Source organism: Mustelus asterias, chromosome 9, assembly GCF_964213995.1.
Source record: "Mustelus asterias chromosome 9, sMusAst1.hap1.1, whole genome shotgun sequence".
Classification (NCBI taxonomy): Eukaryota; Metazoa; Chordata; class Chondrichthyes; order Carcharhiniformes; family Triakidae; genus Mustelus; species Mustelus asterias.
Window position 1 is genome coordinate 98347577 of NC_135809.1, and position 22079 is coordinate 98369655.

The 22079-nt window shown below is 41.0% G+C and overlaps 2 protein-coding genes across 7 annotated transcripts in view; one reads left to right on the plus strand and one right to left on the minus strand.

Moving 5' to 3' along the window:
* The window catches only part of LOC144498862 (uncharacterized), a 28011-nt gene extending 25009 nt beyond the window's left edge, over window positions 1-3002 (plus strand). The window contains exon 3 of the mRNA XM_078220643.1: window positions 2403-3002. Coding sequence (XP_078076769.1) covers window positions 2403-2479 — 77 coding nt within the window. The 3' untranslated portion in view covers window positions 2480-3002. The remainder of the gene's footprint in view (window positions 1-2402) is intronic.
* Window positions 1-22079, minus strand: part of accs (1-aminocyclopropane-1-carboxylate synthase homolog (Arabidopsis)(non-functional)) — a 55219-nt gene that overhangs the window by 8900 nt on the left and 24240 nt on the right. For all 6 annotated transcript variants that reach the window (XM_078220637.1, XM_078220636.1, XM_078220638.1 and 3 more), the window contains 8 exons: window positions 19377-19443; window positions 15175-15272; window positions 13710-13787; window positions 10183-10283; window positions 8852-8941; window positions 7796-7841; window positions 3325-3466; window positions 1955-2097 (listed from right to left, as the gene is read on the minus strand). In XM_078220637.1, the coding sequence (XP_078076763.1) occupies window positions 1955-2097; window positions 3325-3466; window positions 7796-7841; window positions 8852-8941; window positions 10183-10283; window positions 13710-13787; window positions 15175-15272; window positions 19377-19443 (765 nt within the window). The remainder of the gene's footprint in view (window positions 1-1954; window positions 2098-3324; window positions 3467-7795; window positions 7842-8851; window positions 8942-10182; window positions 10284-13709; window positions 13788-15174; window positions 15273-19376; window positions 19444-22079) is intronic.

The window sequence follows — 22079 nt, forward strand, 5'->3', positions numbered from 1 at the left end:
GTGGTGCTAATCCTTTGTATTTTTCACATAAATACCTTCTGATAATATTTATAAATAATGGTCCAAATTTGTCACATGTCATTAAATTTTTGCAGTGGTCATGGTAAGAAGGGTCAAAGCTGCAGGAAGCATTACATTCCACAAACACACTGTAGTGTACAGCACAGACTACAGAAACTGTCTGCATTGTGTAGAAACGAATTCTCCTTCACTGCTTCTTTGCTATGATGTGCATGGGGATCTGTAAGCCAGAAGAACCAAATTTACTGAACCCCCCCCAACATGTAAGACATTTGTTACTATTGCCATTGAGACCTTTAATGCCTCAATGGGATAGTATTGCACTGGTAATCCAGAGACACAGGTGGCTCTGGGGACCCACCATGGCAGATGGTGAAATTTGAATTCAATAAAAAAATCTGGAATTAAAAGTCTAATGATGACCATGAAACCATTACTGATTGGCATTAAAATGTAATGCCCTTTAGGGAAGGAAATTTGACAGCCTTACCTGGTGTGGCCTCTGCGTATGACTCCAGATCCACAGCAATGTGATTGACTCTTAAATGCTCTCTGAAATGGCCAAACAATTGGAAAGGGATCCAGCCAGTGACGCCCATGAATGAAACCTTCAAGCAAATTATATTTTGCTGCCTTCTGATCTCAGGGCTTACTTGGATTCTTTCAGCTCCAACCTCAAAAACCTTCTGGAAAATTCCCATAGACAACTTTCCAGAATCCCAGTCAAGGCTGAATCATTCTAGAGGTTAGTTAAGATGGCCGACATAAGCTGGTTCCCCATTCCGCCCCCCCCACCCAAAGGAACCTCGTGTTTGCAAAGGTGTTTTTTGCTTTTTTTCATCAGGGAAAATGATTAAACCCCATATGAAGACAACTGTAGACATCTCATTGGTACCAAGAAACAGAGGAAAAACAGCCCATTATTTAACACTTTCACACTTAGAGCTCTGACCTCTTTACATAAAAATTGACTATCTTTTGAACGATAATTATCATAGGGGTGTTTACCTATTTCTCACACCCTGATTTTTCCACTTACCTTATACTTAGCACTTTAATTCCCAAATCTAAAAGCTATTTTCTAAAATATATAAAATACAGAAAAAGATATTCGCAACCTATTATCAAACAAGATTTAACTTTTTATAGCTTTTACACAAATCAGAATCAAAATAAATTAAAAATACATTAAAAGGCGAATCATGATTAGTATGTATAAATTACACATGGAATAACACCTACCACAAAGACTATCCCATAATCTTAGAGGCTATCAAATGTCTTCTCCGTCCAGCTCTACCCTTTCCACTGCTCCGTGTCACATGACCTTGGTATTTTAACTGCCTTTCTGTTGCTACCACTTTCAGATTGAGGGTTGCCAGGTCACATGGGCCAGTATAGTTATCTAAAATTTATAATTAATCCCTTTCAAATTGACATAATCTCTTAAAAGTTCTTTCAAACATTTTATTAAATTAAAGATTCCTCAAGCGTTTTAAAGTAGTTACAAATTGTCCTTACTATTACTGCTTTGTGGTCGATACAGCTCCAATGCACTATGATTTTTTTTTCCATTACCACACTCACATGCCTCAACTGTTTCCTCAACGTATTTGCCAATTTGGGCCAATTTATGAACATTGATCCATCAGAAACAGACTGAGGATTGGCTAAATTCATTTTACCTAAAATATCCTCCCGTGGAGAGTGGAGTTTCACTCCAGATCTGAAATCAAATTCAAGATGCAAAAGTTGCAAACGCAAGTCCTAAGCTCCTTTACAATTTGCAAAAAATATATGTATGGAACGATGAAAATACCTCAGTCGCTGTAACTGAATCAATTATAATAAATCCCAAACGTATTCCTTTATTTACATTGGTGTTTAAGAAAATCACAAAAACAATCTTAATAATAATAATAGCACCGAATACCTTTCTAAAATCAGTCCAGATAAACAGGCCCGCGTGTCTGTTCAGGAAAGGAATGCCCATTGCTTTGAGCTCATTTGTCATATACTTGTGGGCAGTTTTCAATCTGGCCCGGTTTGTTGGCAAAAACGCCTGGTTGATCCAATCTACAGAAAAGTGGGGGTGGGGGGGGAGAGAATCAAGACACACGACTGATTTTTAAACTACAAAATACAAATCTGTACAAAAGATGTCAGCTTCAACAAGATGTAATTTTACTAATTGATTAAGTAAACTTCACTGGCTACTAAGCACTCTTAAATCTAGAGAGAATTGTTTAAAAATGGGTATCAAGTCTTCCTACTTTGAAATATTGCACAATATAAATTTACGCTGTTAATTAATAATTTCAGAAATGTAACTATTTATTTATTGACTAATATGTTATTAAATAATGCTTTATGTGCCTTAGTGGGTAATTGTATCCGATCCCCGTCACCCTGCTCTGGGATAATGCTCTGCCAAACAGCAGGAAGATGCCAGTTTTGAATCCAGGTATGAGCTGAGTTGGTTGATCTCAGCAGCGTGATAATTGACTGCAGTTGGTTTCTACGAACATTCCAGCAAAGAAAAGATAAATAATCAGCCAAGATTCCCTGATTGCTATCCAGTCGCAGCTCGTAGAAAGTGGGCGTATGTTAGACATGTTTTGGATGAGACAAGAGGGGGAGTTCAATTCATCTGCATACCTTTCACATGTAACAACATGCTGACATACACTGAAGGTTCCTGCATGAGGAATGCTATGTTTGGCAAGTGCATGGTACATGCAGAACCATACACCAGCAAGAACAGCACCTTCAGGACAGGAGGAAGAAAAAAAGTGAGGAAAGTTTTGGAAAATCAAATACAAAGGAAATTTCATGACCTGCAAATTTCTTTAATAGAAGTGTCATTACTGTGTTGATGCATGTACTCCTTAGCTGAGACCACATTCTACAGTGCTTGTAGGGTGCCGTCATTGGTTAAAGGAAAATGTGTCCTGCTTAATCAGAGGAAAAAGCAACCCCTTATGGCTCCAGTTTGATATCACACCGAGACAAGTGAACCAGTAGGTCTCAGCTTCAACCCCCTGGTCAATGCTGATCTAAGGAAATGTAATTGATCTTGGTGACCTTGTAATAATGTAGCATATTTACAGTTAGAATAATCATCAACTGGTAATTATGGCTGATGATTTTTGACCCCTGTTTGCCAGGATTCCTGTCATAACAGCAGAAGGTCTTCAATTCATACATGATAAAAACCTCAGCGGAACAGTGTTCACTATGTATTTGACACAAACATCCCACCCAAAAATGGAATAAAGCAACCCTCCACTGTGGTATACTTACCTTGGTCTCTCAGCAACTGTGCTACCATATGTTGCGTGGGACCTGGAACACCGTGGAAGCACGACAGCCGACCAAGGGCATTGATAACAGCTGTATTCTCTGTGTACAGTGTACCTACTCGAATTCCACTGGCTGCAAAATCCTAGGAAGCAATAAAACAGATTTGATTTTTGCAGTCTCTGGTTTGAATCTTTTCCCTCGCCCCGATTTGCCATGCATTCCTACACAAGTAGGCCGAGCAGCAGGTCAGCAGGTTCACTGCAATTCAAAAGGAAATGCCACCAAGTGCTGAGTCAACAGGATTTGCACTTTAGTGAGATTCTGTGTTAGTGTCCGTTATGCTGAGTACTGGATTTTGTATCTTTAAAGAGATTCCCATAATGATTTGTTGGTGGATTGAAACATAAACTGACACGTTTTAAGCCTGCAAGTAGTTTTAGGTCAACAGTCACACAAAAGTAAAACTCAACAACAAGTTATATTAATATAGCACCTTTAAGGTAATGAAATGTCCTGAGGGACTTCACAGGAGCATTCTGAAACAAACCACATGATGTTCTGTCAGATGGCCAAAAGCTTGATTAAAGAGGTAGACTTTTAGAAAAGTGGAAAGCGAGGTGGAGGGGGAATTCCAGAGCTTCAGGCCTACGCAACTAAAGGCAAGGCCAACAATGGTGCAGCAATTATAATTAGAAATGCATAAGAGACCAGAATTGGGTTATTCCCTCTCCAACATTCAACATTTACTCTCTGGCATTCAAACTATAGTGAATCTACGACCTAATAATTCTCTAGTCATAGAAACCAGAGGCCACACAACAAGTCATTTGCAGTAACTGCTGTTCGCGGTCGCATACTGCTAAACCTGAGGAATTATACAAGCATTTTCTACCAGCATAAAGTTGAGCAATCTTTTTATTTGTATTCAACAAAACCTCTCAGACTAAAAGATTTTACATAAAAGTGTAGAAAATGAATGGCACAGGAGGTGGCCAGCTGTGTCTGTGCCACTTGAAAAGGGGATATCCAGCCTGATCCCACTTTTCAGCACTTGGTCTGTGACGCTGCAGGTTACGGCACTCCAAATGCAATAGCCAGGTAATTTTTAAATGCAATGTGGGCTTCTGCCTCAACTCCCTCTCAGTCAGTGAGTTCCAGAACCGCACCACCCACTGAGTGAAAACACTTCTCGTTAACTCCCTTCCAATCGCTTTAAGTCTATGGCCCTGAGTTACTGACCTCTCTGCTAAGGACCCACTCTGTCTGGACCCTTTAATTTTATACACCTCAATTTAATCTCCTATCAACCTCAAATTCCAAAAAAAATAACTCCAGCCAATCCAACCTTTCTTCATGGTCAAAATTCTCCATTCCCAGCAACATCCTTGTAAGTCTCCTCTAAACCCACTGTCGTACAATCAAATTCTTCTTGTCATGTGATGACCAGAACTGTATGCAGTACTCTTGCTGTAATCTAGCTAGTGTTTTATATGGTTGCAGCATAACATCCCTGATCTTATGCTTTTTTGCCAATAAAGAGAAGTAACCCATATGTCTTAACTACCTTACTGACCTGTCTTGCTACCTTCATGATATGTGGGCCAAGTCTCTCTGCTGCTCTACATTTCTCAGTACACTACCATTTAGTTTGTACTCCCTTGTCCTGTGTGCCCTCGCCAAGTGCTTTGCCTCACACTTCTCCGGATTAAATCCCATCTGCCACTTTTCTGTCTATCTGGCCATTGGTGTAAATATAATTAGGTCTTTGCATGACCTGTTACCTATTCGTAGTGGTAAATTTTTTTCCTGATAATAGCTGTAACTTTTCTCTGCACCTCACTCTTGTAATTTTAACAGATCTTCTATTTCTCTAACAAAATATCATTTCCAAATTGGTGACCTTGGTTCTCATGCAACAACATGATCATTACTAATTTTAAAATGTGTTAGTCCTTTCTTCCACTTACATTCTGGTCCCCATTCTGCCCTCTGCCGCTTCTGGGCAGGTAGGTAGATAAGCTGCCCCAAATTCTCTCAAAAGTTTCTCACTGCCATTCGGAAATGTGCAAGAGTCATCAGAATTACTTAGTCTTGAATTACTACCAACCTTTCCATGGAAAATCATAAAGGATCACAGCAATACCCCTGATCTCTTAAGTTGGTGTTTTGCTTCATGAGTTACTTAATATTGCTCCTTAGTGCTCCTCGTGCTCTTCAATATTAATTTTTGCAAGTAAATATCAAATTCCCTTTTTGAGAGGTTTACAGACTGCTTCAAGAATAGTTTGAGAAAGAATTGCAGCCACTGAAGATTCCTTCATAACCTTAAATTTCCAACTTACAAAGGCATCGAGCTATCATAGTGGTTGCTAATATTATATAGAATTCACAACACAAAAACAAACAACTTTTACAGATGCGTTCTTTCTGGTTGTATCACAGCTTAGTATAGCTCCTGCTCTGTCCAAGACCGCAAAATTACAAAGGGTCATGAACGAAGCTCAGTCCATCACGCAAACCAGCCTCCCACCCACTGACTCTGTCTACACTTCCCGCTGCCTCCGAAAAGTAGCCAGCATAATCAAGGACCTCACGCACCCCAGACATACTCTCGTCCATCGGGAAAAAGATATAAACGTCTGAAGACATGTACCAACTGACTCAAGAACAGCTTCTTCCCTGGTGCCATCAGACTTTTGAATGGACCTTCTTCGTATTAAGTTGATCTTTCTCTACACCCTAACTATGGCTGTAACACTACAATCTGCACTCTCTCCTTTCCTTCTCTATGTACGGTATGCTTTGTCTGTATAGCGTGCAAGAAACAATACTTTTCACTGTATACTAATACATGTGACAATAATAAATCAAATCAAAGACCATTTGATTGCAGCTGGTGCTCATGCTCCACTTGCCTCTTTCTATCCTAGTCCATTTAACGCCATTAGGCATACCTTTCTATTCCTTGTACCCTAGCTTCCCCTTAAAATACTCAATTTTTTCTGAGTGTCTCTATTTTTGTAAATCTGAATTTGATTATGTTTTTGTTATATTTATCTCTATGTCCTTGTATCATTGGCATTCGATCGATCTCTCGTGTTTTGGATTGCTTTCTCTACCTCTGCATCTCGAATGAACCTCTGCTGTCCTTCTGTAGGTCGCTCTGTTGGGGTCTCTTTATTCCTCCTGGTTCTTGTTGAATATTGTTGACTCAAAGTCTTGACTCGATATTCTATTCATCCCATTTCTTTCATGTTGTGGAGCTGCCGGCATTGGACTGGGGTGGGCACAGTAAGAAGTCTCACCACACCAGGTTAAAGTCCAACAGGTTTATTTGGTAGCACGAGCGTTCAGAGCGCTGCCCCTTCATCAGGTGAGTGAAGAGTTGGGTTCACAAACAGGGCATACATAGAAACAAACTCAATTGCAAGATAATGGCTGGAATGCGAGTCTTAATGGGTAATCAAGTCTTTACAGGTGCAGACAAAGTGAGTGGAGAAAGGGTTAAGCACAGGTTAAAGAGGTGTGAATTGTCTCAAGCCAGGACAGTTAGTGAGATTTTGCAAGCCCAGGCAAGTCGTGGGGGTTACAGATAGTGTGACATGAATCCAAGATCCCGGTTGAGGCCGTCCTCATGCGTGCGGAACTTGGCCAACAGTTTCTGCTCAGTAATTCTGCATTGTTGTGTGTCTTGAAGGCCACCTTGGAGAACACTTAAACACTTACCCGAAGATCAGAGGTTGAATGCCCTTGACTGCTGAAGTCTTCCCCAACAGAAAGAGAACACTCACTCCTGCCTTGTGATTGTCGAGTGGTGTTCATTCATCCGTTGTCATAGCGTCTGCATGGTCTCGCCAATGTACCATGCCTCGGGACATCTTTCCTGCAGTGTATCAGGTAGATAACGTTGGCCGAGTCGCAAGAGTATGTGCCGTGTACCTGGTGGATGGTGTTTTCACGTGAGATGATGGCATCTGTGTCGATGATCTGGCACGTCTTTCATTCATTTTTGGAATTGTGGAGGGACTTAGAAGATCAGCATGTACTGACCATCCAAGATTCCCTATTTGCCTTAGCCACTCCACATTGGAGTGTGTTTCACAGTATCACCATTCACTGCATAAAGGAGATTCTCCTGAATTTCTTCTTGGAATAAGTATAACTTAAGAGTTTTATAGAGGTTGAAATCAGTTTTCCCCGGTATAAAGTCTCCGTACCATGTAGTCATCTCAGACAAAGAACAGCAGAAACATATTTCTGCATTTTACCACTGCCATTCTGACAACTGACTCTTCGGTTCCAAATTCTATTCCAGCAAAGACTGTACACTCATCATGTGAGATACATATCGAATGGTGTTGCTCTCTGGAATAATCTGCTAAGATGCCAACTCACTGTTCTACCTTACTTGTTTCAACACATGGCATGCTTTCATAAACAATTAACCATTAGTACCGATCAGATGCTTTACCTTGCTAATTCCCCACATCACATGAGTTCTCTGTGGATCAGGAAGCCTGAAAAACAGCCATAAATTCTAAATACTTAAATACAGCAAACAGCTCAAAAGTAAAATTTATCAGCATACATCTTAAGTGGTTAAACTTGGAAGCAGAGAAGTTGAAAACAAAGTCTGGTGGTCAATCTATTATTAATGTAAATGCAATTATTCTACTCTCATAAAAACAGTGGCAAAGCACCACAGTTAAATTAGAAGAACTGCTCGGGCACCCTGCTCTGTTGCAATGTATTATACCTGCAATCACAAATTTTGGTGCACCAATGCTCCACATTGTCTCAGTTTAAAGTTTAAAAGTTAAAGTTTATTTATTGGTCACAAGTAAGGCTTACATTAACACTGCAATGAAGTTACTGTGAATTTCCCATTTATAAAAAAAATGAGTTGACACAGGCCTCGATTCAGCATGGTGCAGTCAGATAGAAATGTAACTAAGTTTGAGTGATTGAAATCTGTTTAGATGGTTTTGCAATGCGAGCTGATTTTATTTATTCCAAGAATGGAATTTCAAAAGTTACAGTATTGACAGGAAGAAAAAAAAAACTTGCCAAGTCAGGTGAACTTGAAACAGGCAGGTCAGCAAAGATGCTATTGATGAAGGAGAGTTGCTACTTTGGATTAGAGATTTCTTTTTATACGTGGCTTCAGGTAACTCAGCAAGCCAATGCTCCAGTAAATAGAATGGAAAAGCAGCAGGGAGCTTTGTAGTCTTTCCTCGATAAATTCCAGCTGTATACCTGTGTATACTTAAGGCCCTTGAGCCTGGACTCGAGCAATTTGCACCAAAGCTCTCTATTTGTGAGTAAGTGGGTGTGTGATTCTATGGCGGCAGAATGTGCATTCTGCATCAGAAAAACAGAAATACTACATGTAGATTTCTCAGTAGCTTGATTTAGGGACCTCTAAATAGATGATGGGTTTCTGCAAGTACAAATTTTAGATGGTGACGAAAAATGTCAAGTACAGCACTTATTTTCAACAATATTTAATGCAAAATGTAAGACTCACTTGTCAAAGCTGAGGACACTTTGGAAAGAGTCCGTGTCACCAAATACCGATAACATGTACACTTCATCCACAATTACATGCAATTTGTATCTACACCACCAGGAAAAAAATATATAAATAGCATTTAATAAAATTACACAGAAATCTCAATCAGTTCAAAAGCAGATTTTGATCTTTCTTTCTTAGAGGTATTTTATTTATAAATGATGCAGGGACACCACTCTTTGCACACCTTGAATTGGGGCAGAGTCATATTTTTATTTCGATTGAAGTCTACACCTTGGGAGATCTAATAAAAATAACACTACACAAGCAACTTGCTTGGAGGCACTTATTAATGTTAACCTGTGAACCAGTGACCAGGAATGACGTGACAGTACCTGATGGGTTGGAGAAGGCAAAATAGACCTGACGTCAGATTTTCCTGTCTCCTTATGGACAAGCACCTCTCCTCTGCGTGATGCCTTCTGACAACATTTTGGAAAATCAGGTGGGGAAATTACAAGTACAAAATAACAACCTACCATTCCATTATGCAACATGAATCAGCTCTTATTGTTTTGCACCAATCGAAATGTACCGAAGATTTAGCAGATCCTTTTATTAACTCAAAGTGACTTAGTCAAAAATATTTAAGTGAGAGAACACTATTTTAAGTGAGAGAACACAAGAAATATTTAAGTGAGAGAACACAAGACTCTGGGCTCAAAATTGTATAAATTTTTGCAGGCAAACATGCAAGAAAAAAAGTTGAATCTCATCAGCACACAATGGTCAGTGCACATCAGGAGTTGTGGGGTGTGATGGGGAGGAGTGGGGAGTGTAGAAAATGATTCAATTCACTTTATAGTAGAATAAGCCACAATCACGGGAATTATGTCGATCTTCTTCAGCGTGGATGAAATTACAAGATCACCCCCAAAAATAATTAGCTCTGATAAAGATTCAAGCTAACAGCCATCACTGTGGGGTGGATAGAATCACAAATAAGGAAAAAAAATACAAAGTACAGAAGCTCAAAAATTAAAAATATTTAAGACTAGTCTTACTTTGTGGAATGAATTATTTCAATTATTCGTGATCAAAGCTGAGAAGTGAGTAAAGGCATTGAACAAGTAGCTTAAATGTTTTTCAGAGTTGTACATGAGAATAAATCACACTATTTTATACACAGCTGGAACTGGTAGAAGCTACAAATTTGCAGGGGCTTCACAATATCTAATTACCAACCATTTTAGCACATTTTTAAAAACTCATGCAACTCCTTACAAACCTTCATTGCTGGTCAGAGATTGTTTAGGACTCTCTCATAGCTCCAATGGAAATCTCACCTTTTCGCAAATTCAAGAAACTCTTTCATTTCTGTTGCTGAATAAATATCACCCAAGGGATTGTGGGGGTTTGTCAGGATGATGGCCGTGACCCTGGTGCCCTGTGATTACACAAAACAAATTATCAATGCCAACACCAAACCATCTCCCGAAAAAACCTTGTCCAAACAGAATGGATCTATTATAGGAATTCAGTTGATTACCAAATATTGACGGCATAATATTTGAGTCATGCTAATCGCTATAACTAAAATATAAAGTGCAAAGTGGCAGAGATAGGTTAGTCTATCAGGTTGACCTTTGTTCTTTGCAGTTGCTGACAGATCTGCATGTGCCACTTTTTTTCTGATATGCAGCATTTCCTTTCTTGCTTTTGTCTCTCAAATTGATGGTTTGAACCGATCAACAACAACAACATGCATTTATATAGCACCTTTAACATAGTAAAATGTCTCAAGGTGCTTCACAGGAGTTTTGTCGAACAATTTTTGGCTTCAAATCACTTAAGGGGATATTAGGACAGAAGAACAAAAGTTTGGTCTTAAGGAGCATCATGAAGAGAAATGGATAAAGAGGTGGAGAGCTTTAGGGAAAGAATTCGAGAATTTATCACCCAGACAGTTTTACACAACTTTACATTTCATCTTTGGAACTCCAGCAGGAATGGTCAATCATTCAATTTCTCCGAATTTCACTCGGAATGCCAATGAAGGAGGGGTGGACAAATAGGTTAACAGCACTGAATTTCCATAACAAGATATTTGTTTACCAAGTGTTCAAAATTAACATTGGTGTGCATAATTTTTGATGAGTACTTTTTTCACTCCTGCTCCACCCACAGTGTGGAGATGCCGGCATTGAACTGGGGTAAACACAGTAAGAAGTCTCACAACACCAGGTTAAAGCCCAACAAGTTTGACCTGTTGGACTTTAACCTGGTGACGTGAAATGTCTTACTGTGTTTACCCCAGTCCAACGCCGGCATCTCCACATCATGGCTACCATCGACACCGCAAACTGCCGGCTCCAAGTGGAGAGGATCTCCAAGAAGATCGCGCATAAACCTGTTGGACTTTAACCTGGTGTTGTGAGACTTCTTACTGTGTCCACCCACAGTGCACAGAAGCTATACCTCTAACCTCGGAACCATCATTTCTAAAACAACACAATAACAATCCCAAACTAAGTGGGAGCTTTCCTTTTAGGATGCCAAGGGCAGGCATTCCACTGAGGAAGTGAAAACAACTGGCAAGGTGTTGAATAGAATTATTGAAAGTTATTGACATTTTCCCCAAGCTTTTGAATCAGTTAGTAAATACCCACTGAATGCAGTTGAAGCATACGGTGTACTTGAGTCAAGAAACCATCAATGATCAGGTTGGACAGAGACAGGACTGAACAACAAAGCATTGTTCCAAATCAGTCACTTATCAGCTCATTTTTCAGAATGTTTTGACCAGAAAACATGGGAAACAGATTCTCATACTTTTCGCTGACATGTTTAAAAACAGAATCGTCTCACTATAGGGATTAAAACGATAACAGTGAAACACAGAAACTTAAAAAACAGGAGCAGGAGTAGGTTATTCGGTCCTTTGGGCCTACTCCACCCTTCAATTTGATCATGGCTGATCCTCTATCTCAACACCATACCTCTGCACTTTCCCCATACTGCTTGACACCGTTAGAGTCTAGAAATCTATTTCCTTCTCAAATATATTCAGTGACTTGACCTCAACAGCCTTCTGTGGTAGAGAATTCCATAGGTTCACTACCTTCTGAGTGAAGAATTTTCTCCTCATCTCAGTCCCAAATGACCTATCCCGTATCCTGAGACTATGATCCCTTGTTCTAATCCCCCAGCCAGAGGAAACTTCATCCCTGCATCCTGTAAGTCCAGTCTCTGTCAGAATTTTATACATTTCAATGAGATCCCCTCTCATTCTCCTAAACTCCAGTGGACCCAACCTCTCCACATATAATCCAGCCATCCCAGGAATTAGTCTAGTAAAACTTCGTAGAAAGAGAAGCTGAGACTGAACCAATACTTAGAACACAGGAAGGGCAATAGTCACAATTCTGATTCTCTGATGGTGAACTAAGTTTAGCGAGAAATGGTATGTAAAAAATGGCAAACAGAAGAACAAACAATTTTCTAACACAAATAAAATGGTCATCAAAAGTTAACATCAGAAATTTTGATTCCCATTATAGACTTTCTTCAAACCTGAGGTTAAAAAAGCTAAGCACTGAGGTTCATGTCTAGAGAGATCAAACAGAAAGGCAAAGAAGTTATGTTGAACTTATACACAACCTTATTTGGCCCCGCTGATCACTATATTGTAAAAAAGATGGAGAAGCACTGGAGAAGGCACAAAAAAGACTTGCAAGGATGGTAACAGAATTAAGAGGAAAGGTTTAACAGGAAAGGTTAAATATGCCAGACTATTTCCTCAGAAAAGAAAAGGTTAAGGGATGAACTAATGAAGGCCTTTAAGAAAAATGTTGATAAAGATAGGTGTTGAGAAAATGCTGCCACTTATGGTTGGAGGGGGGTGGGGTGAGGGGGAAAGAGTCCTAAACTAGAGGTCATTAATATAAGATAATCAATTAAATATCCAACTGGGAATTCAAGAGTAACTTTTAAAAATCATAAGTATGACAGTTATGTGGAATGTACAACCAGAAGAAAGAGTTGGGGCAAAGGGGATATGTGCTTGTAGGAGAAAGTTAGATTTGCACCTGAATGAGAAAGGAATAGAAGGCCGGGAATTTTCAGCCTCACCATGGCGGTACCTGTCGCAAAGGATGCAGTGCCCCAGCCAACCTTCAGTACGACTGGATGATCTTGACCATGATCAGGGCCAGAAAATCCCACTCAAAGGCAACGCTGATTGGATTAGTGTACCCTTCTTGCAAAAAAGCATCGTGCTAGGAGCAGTAAAACTTGCAGTTGTCCCTTCAACAGTCCCCTTTTCCTCCCCCGATTTTATAGGTCATCAAACTAGTCTTTTACATGATGTACCCATCAGTCAAATTGCTCATAATACTTAAGTGATTAAACAAGAAAAAAAGTGCATGAATTGAACTGCATTTCACGCAATCAGATGAACTAGAAATAGATTTAAAAGAAGTGCAGACTGCACTCTAATCACCAATCAAGGGGAGAGTAAATAAACAGTATTCCCAGGCTTCGGTTAGTTAAGAATGACAAATTAGGCACATCAACAGAAACAGCAATTGGAATGCCTAAAGGTTCAATTACTGAGACATTACAACATCTGTCAACTTCTGTGCCAGCTTGTTTAAATGCAGCAAACCTTTGATATAATGTGGTATTTGTTCAGTACCAGAAAACTACAGACATTGCACAATCACTGCAGAATATACAAGATTTTGCTTGAATTATGCACAAAATGTTGATGGATATTCTGTTGAAATCCCATTTGCTGAAACCTACTTAGAAAATAAAACAATGCCATAATTAAGCTATAGGAAAAATGAACATTTCTGAATCATCCACTCACCTGTAACTGTGCAATTTGCATTGACTTTTCAAGCTTTTCCACTGTTAGCTGAAATGGACGTGTATCTCCATCTGACACCTAAAACAAGACCATCAGAAGTTCACTGCGAGGCCTAGCTTTCCATCTACAATTTTCTTTTTAGCAGATTCCTAATGTTCATTAAAGCACAGAATCCCTACAGAAGGGGACCATTCAGACCATCAGGTCTGCACCAACTCTCCAACAGAGCATCTTACCCAGGCCCGCTATATCCCTTCGTAACCCCACATATTTATTGAATTTTTTTTTTTACAGAATCCCTGCAGTACAGAAGGAGGCCATTCAGCTCATCAAGTCTGCACCGACCACAATCCCATCCAGGCCCTATTCCCGTAACCCTACATATTTACCCTGCTAGTCCCCGTAACACTAAGGGTCAACTTAGCTTGGCCAATCCACCTAACCCGCACATCTTTGGAGTGTGGGAGGAAACTGGAGGAAACTCATGCAGACACGGGGAGAACATGCAAACTCCACACAGATAGTGACCCGAGGCCAGAACTGAATCCGGGTCCCTGGCGCTGTGAGGCAGCAGTGCTAACCACTGTGAGTAGCCTACACATCTTGGGACACTAAGGGGCAATTTAGCATGGCCAATCCACCTAACTTGCACACCTTTGGACTGCGGGAGGATCAGGATATTGAATTTGATGATCAAACCATGAACATAATGAATGGCGGAGCAGGCTCGAAGGGCTGAATGGCCTACTCCTGCTTCTAGTTTCTATGCTTCTAGACTGGAGTAGCCAGAGCAAACCCACACATACATGAGGAGAACATGCAAACTCCACACACACACAGTCACCCAAGGCTGGAATCAAACCAGGGTCCCTGGCACTGTGAGGCAGCCATGCTAATCACTGTGCCACCCTTATTTTTTGAGATAGGCAGTAAAGGGGCAGAAAATAAAAGCCAACACTAAGAGACCACATACCACTGCATTGGCAAAACCATATGGGCACAACTCACACAGTCAAAGACTTGTGCATTGTGGGTTAAGAGGAGAAATAAAAAAAATTTGCACCATTTGATACCGAGTTGCACGATATACTTGTCAGACATAAACTTTGCCTGAACATGAGCCCAGAGGTGAAAGGGCAGTTTTGTAATAAAGTGAATCACTGCTCAGTGACTGGTACGTGTTCTGATCAAGGTCATCTGTGTACCAATGGTTAGGTTTGCTGACAATATTGATTTAGCAAACATCTTTTAGAACAAACAAAACTTTTAAATTCTCCTTATGTCACTGTTCAGGACATAACTCAAAGAGAGCTATTGGTAAAGATTAACCTGAGAGTTACTCAGTTGTTTAGTTTTCATTCACTTAAACTGAAGCTCAGAATTTTGTACATGTTTCACAAAACACAAAGATCGATAAAGCATTCACATTTTGGATTCATATTTGTGTCGTATGTGATCGCCTTACTTTGCTCTCCAAATGCACAAGTAGTGGTTTGACTGCACTGTAGAAAAAGATATCATCCTTGATAAAACCATAGTATGGAGCGGGTAGCAGAATTCTATCTGTTAAAACAGAAACAAAATCAGTCAGTACAGTGAATTTCAGAATCAAATGATAAATGATCAAATGACAAAGTTAAAATTATTAACTTGCTGAATCAACAGGTCCATTTATCAGCATAAATGTTGCAATTAACTAATGGCATATGGGTAAATGGTGTTATAAATGAATATGCCCCAATACAAAATAACATCCTAGGGTGGGTCGGTGATTTAAATTAGTGTCAATAAAGAGAATTTTAGGAATGCACTAAAATCATAGAACCCTTATATTGGAGAAGGGGACCATTTGGCCCATTGAGCCTGCACCGACAACAATCCCACCCAGGTCCTATCTCCATAACCTCATGTATTTACCCTAGTCCCCCTGACACTAAGAGGCAATTTAGCATGGCCAATCAACCTAACCTGAACATCTTTGGAGTATGGGAGGAAACCGGAGCACCCGGAGGAAACTCACGCAGACACGGGGAGAATGGAAAGTTAAGATTTTATTTATCTCTTCCTCGCATATTTCTCTGAGTGACCAGTGTAATGTTGTCTGTTTAAGTTATCGCCAAATTTGATAAAACACAGATTTTTTTGTGGAATTATTCTTGAGATGTTGGCATGACTTCATTTATTACCCATCTCCAGTTGTCCTGAATGGGTCATCACCTCAACCCATGCTCCCAGTTGATGGCAAGTTGCAAGTTATAGGAAAGCAAACCAGCAATGATGAAACAACAGTGCAATACGAACAAATCAGGATGGTAAATGACTGAGAGAGGAACTTGGAGATAATGTTGTTGCTAAGACTTTCCTGTTCCTGGCCTTCTCAGTGACAGAAGTAAAATAAGGGCCCATGGTATTCGAGGCAAGGTACTAACATGGATTGACGATTGGCTGTCAGACAGAAGGCAGAGAGTTGGGATAAAAGGTTCTTTCTCAGAATGGCAACCGGTGACAAGTGGTGTCCCGCAGGGTTCAGTGTTGGGGCCACAGCTGTTCTCTTTATATATTAACGATCTAGATGACGGGACTGGGAGCATTCTGGCCAAGTTTGCCGATGATACAAAGATAGGTGGAGGGGCAGGTAGTATTGAGGAGGTGGGGAGGCTGCAGAAAGATTTAGACAGTTTAGGAGAGTGGTCCAAGAAGTGGCTGATGAAATTCAACGTGGGCAAGTGCGAGGTCGTACACTTTGGAAAAAAGAATAGAGGCATGGACTATTTTCTAAACGGTGACAAAATTCATAATGCTAAAGTGCAAAGGGACTTGGGAGTCCTAGTCCAGGATTCTCTAAAGGTAAACTTGCAGGTTGAGTCCGTAATTAGGAAAGCAAATGTAATGTTGTCATTTATCTCAAGAGGCTTGGAATACAAAAGCAGGGATGTACTTCTGAGGCTTTATAAAGCACTGGTTAGGCCCCATTTGGAGTACTGTGAGCAATTTTGGGCCCCACACCTCAGGAAGGACATACTGGCACTGGAGCGGGTCCAGCGGAGATTCACACGGATGATCCCAGGAATGGTAGGCCTGACATACGATGAACGTCTGAGGATCGTGGGATTATATTCATTGGAGTTTAGGAGGTTGAGGGGAGATCTGATAGAAACTTACAAGATAATGAACGGCTTAGATAGGATGGACGTAGGGAAGTTGTTTCCATTAACAGGGGAGACTAGGACGCGGGGGCACAGCCTTAGAATAAAAGGGAGTCACTTTAGAACAGAGATGAGGAGAAATTTCTTCAGCCAGAGAGTGGTGGGTCTGTGGAATTCATTGCCACAGAGGGCTGTGGAGGCCGAGACGTTGAGCGTCTTCAAGACAGAAATTGATAAATTCTTGATTTCTCGAGGAATTAAGGGCTATGGGGAGAGAGCGGGTAAATGGAGTTGAAATCAACCATGATTGAATGGTGGAGTGGACTCGATGGGCCGAATGGCCTTACTTCCGCTCCTATGTCTTATGGTCTTATGGTCTTATAGGTCATACAGCTGGGAGACATTCAAAGTAACTTTACTGAGTTGCTACAGTATTCATATATTTAGCATATGTGTGGTCCCCAAAGCCAAGCAATGGTCTTGTCAATGACTACATGGAGTTCTCTCAGCCCACTTTCAGGTTTAGGCAGCAGACACTTCTCGACAGTGAGAGTCATAGTTTGGTCTGCACAATAGCTGTAGCCTGTGTGGTCCTTGGCAACTCTACTGATGATGGGTGGCTGCACAGAGGCTTTGGCCAGTCTGGAAAAAGGGCCCACTGTCACCATGGGGGATCAAAGCTGGATGAACAAGCAGTCAGGTCTACAAAAATAAAAATGGTTTTTGCTGGATATTTTCTCCTACTAAACCTCCTGCCCTGGGTCCTCAGATGTTACTCCTTGGCGTGGTATTATGAAGGTGTAATGTAGTACAACATGTATACTGGTGCTCGGATTTAGGCACCAAGTCTTGCAGTAGTCAGCCAGCTTTGCAATATCGTCATTCAATGTGTCTTACATTTCACGCAAAGTGTGAGCTTGTATCCGACAGCAGATATCATCTATATAGATAAATTTCTGGGATTGGATTGGGGGTAGGTTGCTGGTATACAAGTTGAACAGGGTTGGGCTAAGACAAATCTGTGAGGTAGCCCATTTATCTGTTTCCTCCAGGCAATGGTCTTATCACCCTTCCCACCCTGTCCAAAAGTAGTTCAATGGTGCCAGTAGCCCAGGGAGGGATATTTTGATGAATGGGTCAACGTGCCAGACTGGATCATATGCTGCAGTGAGGCCAAGGAATTGTGTCCCTGTTCTAAGATTGCTTTGAAAGCTGCTTTCGACAAAAGTGATTAATGCAAGGATATGATGACATATGTTTTTTTCTTGTCCAAAAACTGTTTGGTCCACACTCAGGGCATTCTACATTTCTAGCTTGATCCACTGTGGGATTAGGCACTCTACAACCTTGGAAGCATACTGACAGAGTTGAAAGTTTTTGATCATCTTCATTAACCTTTTGGTAACCTCAGACTGTGTGGTGGTTATTAAAATATCCATTGGGTGGAAAAAGGATCAGCTTTGGCACACTATCTCAGTACCCAGCCTTCACCGGGAAGCTAATGATCCTCCCAGCAGGCTGAATTCAATAATTCTGCATTTAAAGAAATCCAGGTATCATGGAATCAAAACTGCCAGCAATATAAAATCTTGTTATTACAGTGTCACCCATAGCTGGTATACACTCAGCTACAATACACTGGGGAAAACAGACAGGATATTGTTCAGCCTACTATGTGTCAAATGATGCTGAGATTCTGAGGTGTTATTGAGGGTGCAGCCATCCAGATAAGCAGCCAGTATGCTATTACACTTTCAATCTATGTACATGGCGAGGAGACTTTGAAGGATAAGGGGACAAGTCACCTATCACAGAAAAAGTAAGATGTTGCCTTGTTAGCTTACGTATGGTGATGATTCACTTGATGCAATTAAGTTTCAGAACAATAGTAGCCTCCAGGATGTTCATGGTGGAGGAATAATTGATGGTAGTGCCATTATTGGAGATGGTCATTGCCTGGGACTTGCATGGAAAAATGTTACCTGTCACTTTTCAGCCCAAACTTGATGTTGCCCAGGTCCTGTTATACGTATGCTCTAGTTTTGGAATTGCAAATAGAGTTGAACACTACAGAACGATCAGTAAACAGCCTTCCCATTGAAATGAATTTGGATAGATCATTGATGAAGCAACAGAAGTTAGCTGGGCCATAGGTGCTACCGTAAAGAACTCTCGCCAGGACAATGCTGTTTGACTGGCCAGTGACAACCAGGATCATGCTTCTTAGATGTATTTTCCCCACCAACTCTAGTTGTATTAGGGTTCTTTGTTGCCAGATTCTGTTGAATGTTGTTTTGATGTTGAGGACAATTAGTTATCCTTCCCTCCCTTCCAGTTTTTTGCACTTGCATCTGTGTCTGAATCAAGGCGCTGATGATGGCAACTCAAAAGTTGGAATTTTACTTTTACAGTGCTGATGTATCAAAAACAATATCACACCCAAAATACAATCCCTAAAAAACTAAAGGGAAATCCAAATGTTTAGCTGCTCAACAACCACCCTTTTCCAATCTTCACTTACCTCCAGGATCACACAGCACAGCGGATAGTGCAGAAAACAGAGAACCACAACCATTAACCACAACTATCTAGAAAAATGGGGAAAAAAAGTGTAAATGCATCGTTTTTGATTAATTAGCACATCATGAACAAGTATCTCCATTCTGGGAGGAGGAAAGAGGACCACAGCTTTAAAGAATTATTTCATATTCAGTTGTGTTTAACTTCAAGAGGACACAGGCCGATTACATACCAAATAATCAATTTTGATTCCCATCAGTATGATTCACATCGTGGAGATATCCACTTCTGTTATTTAGATAGGCATCTGTTTTTTAAACTGATGTTTCACATGAGACACCAATGGAAACCCATTCATAGAGTTAATGAATCTTCAAACAGCAATCAGCCAAATTCAGCTGAAGTCACAGAATGGTTAAAACACAGGAGGCTACTGGTCAGTCATATCCGTGGCTGCTTTCTGTAAGAGCTACTCAGCTGGTCCTATTCCCTTGCCTTCTCCCACAGTCAAAGAACAAAGAACAATACAGCACAGGAACAGGCCCTTCGGCCCTCCAAGCCCGTGCCGCTCCCCGGTCCAGGATTGAATCCTGAATCCAGGATCCCCGCCCAATTTTCCAGCCTATCTACATACTAATATCCTATCCAGCGAGCTGTCCCTCACAGCTACGATGCTTTGTTCATCACAACCTATTAACTCACCCCCACCCCCCATTTCAGACCATGTGATCTCCAGGGAGAGGCGAAAACCCAGTGAAAACCCCAGGGCCAATATGGGGATAAAAAATCTGGGAAATTCCTCTCCGACCCCCTGAGGCGATCGAAACGAGTCCAGGAGATCACACTGGCCCTGATCGGAAAATGCTTCCCAACCCTAGTCATTTCCACTTCCACGAACACCATATGAATTCCCTGCCCCCGAGACAGGTTCCCAACTATATGCAGTCTCGCTCTGTACTGGCACCAGCAAGATGATCATAGAATGAAGCCTTGAAACGAGAAACAAAGAACAATTAGCCCGCGCCGCTCCCTGGTCCAAACTAGACCACTCTTTTGTATCCCTCCATTCCCACTCCGTTCATATAGCTGTCTAGATAAGTCTTAAACGTTCCCAGTGTGTCCGCCTCCACCACCTTGCCCGGCAACACATTCCAGGCCCCCACGACCCTCTGTGTAAAATATGTCCTTCTGATATCTGTGTTAAACCTCCCCCCCTTCACCTTGAACCTATGACCCCTCGTGAACGTCACCACCGACCCGGGGAAAAGCTTCCCACCGTTCACCCTATCTATGCCTTTCATAATTTTATACACCTCAAAATCCTGAAATCAGTCCTGAAAATTTTAATCCAATTCTCTTTTGAAAGCTACAATTGAATCTGCCTCCACCCCACTCTGCCAGTGCATTCCAAATCCTAACCACTCACTGCATTAAAAAAACCTTGTCCTCATCTCATCTCCCTTTTTTTGCGATTCACCTCTGGTTCTCGACTCTTCCACCAATGAGCACAGTTTATTTCTATCTACTTTGTCCAGACCCCTCATGATTTGGAAAACCTCTATCAAATCTTCTCTCCACCCTCTCTTCAGCTCTAGAACTATTCTTGCAAATCTTTTTTGCACCTTTCCCAATGACTTCACGTTCCTATAGTGTGGTGACTCGAATAGGTCAGAATACTCTGGCTGAAGCCAGATTAGTGTTTTATACTGGCTCTATGCCTCCATCTATAATTTCCAGGATTCCATATGTGTTATTAACTATTTCTCCGTCTGTCCTACCGTCTTTAAGGATTTGTGCACAAATAGTCCCCAGGCCTCGGGTCACTGTCTGTGTGGAGTTTCTCCACGTGTCTGTGTGGGTTCCTCCCACAGTCCAAAGATGTGTGGGTTAGGTTGATTGGCCATGTTAAATTGACGCTAGTGTTAGGGGATTAGCAGGGTGAATATGTGGGGTTACGGGAATAAAGCCTGGGTGGGATTGTGGTCGATGCAAACTCAATGGGCCAAATGACCCCCTTCTGCACTGTAGGGATTCTATGGTTTTAGGTCTCCCTGCTCCTGCACCTCCATTAGGACTGTATGCTTTATTTCATGTTGCCTTTCCTTGTTCTTCCTACCAAAGTGCATCACTTCACGTTTCTCTGCATTAAATTGAATCTGTTACCTGTCCACCCATGTCCTCTTAAAGTTGTTCACTATCCTCCTCATAGTTCATAATACTTCTAAGTCTTATGATCTTATGATCTTACCAATCCCTGTGTGAAAAACAATCATTTACCACAGCTCTTTATTTACTGTCACTCAGCCAACCTTGTAATCATGCTGCCACTCTCTCTTTTATAGCATGGGCTTCAACTTTTCTGACAAGCCTGTTATGTGGCTTTCATTAAATGCCTTTCAGAAGCTCATGTATACCACATCAACCGCTTTACTCTCACCGTTACTTCATCGAAAAACTCAATCAAATCAGTGAAACACAATTTCCCCATAACAATTCCATGCTTCCTTTCCTGGATTAGTCCACATTCATCTAGGTGACTGTTAATTTTGACCTGAATTATTGTTTCTAAAAGCCTGCCCACTACTGAGATTGAATCGACTCGCTTGTAGTTGTTGGGTTTATCCTTTTTTGAATGAGGGGGTAAAATTTGCAATTTTACAGATCTCTGGCATTATCCCTGCACCTAAGGAGGATTGGAAGATTA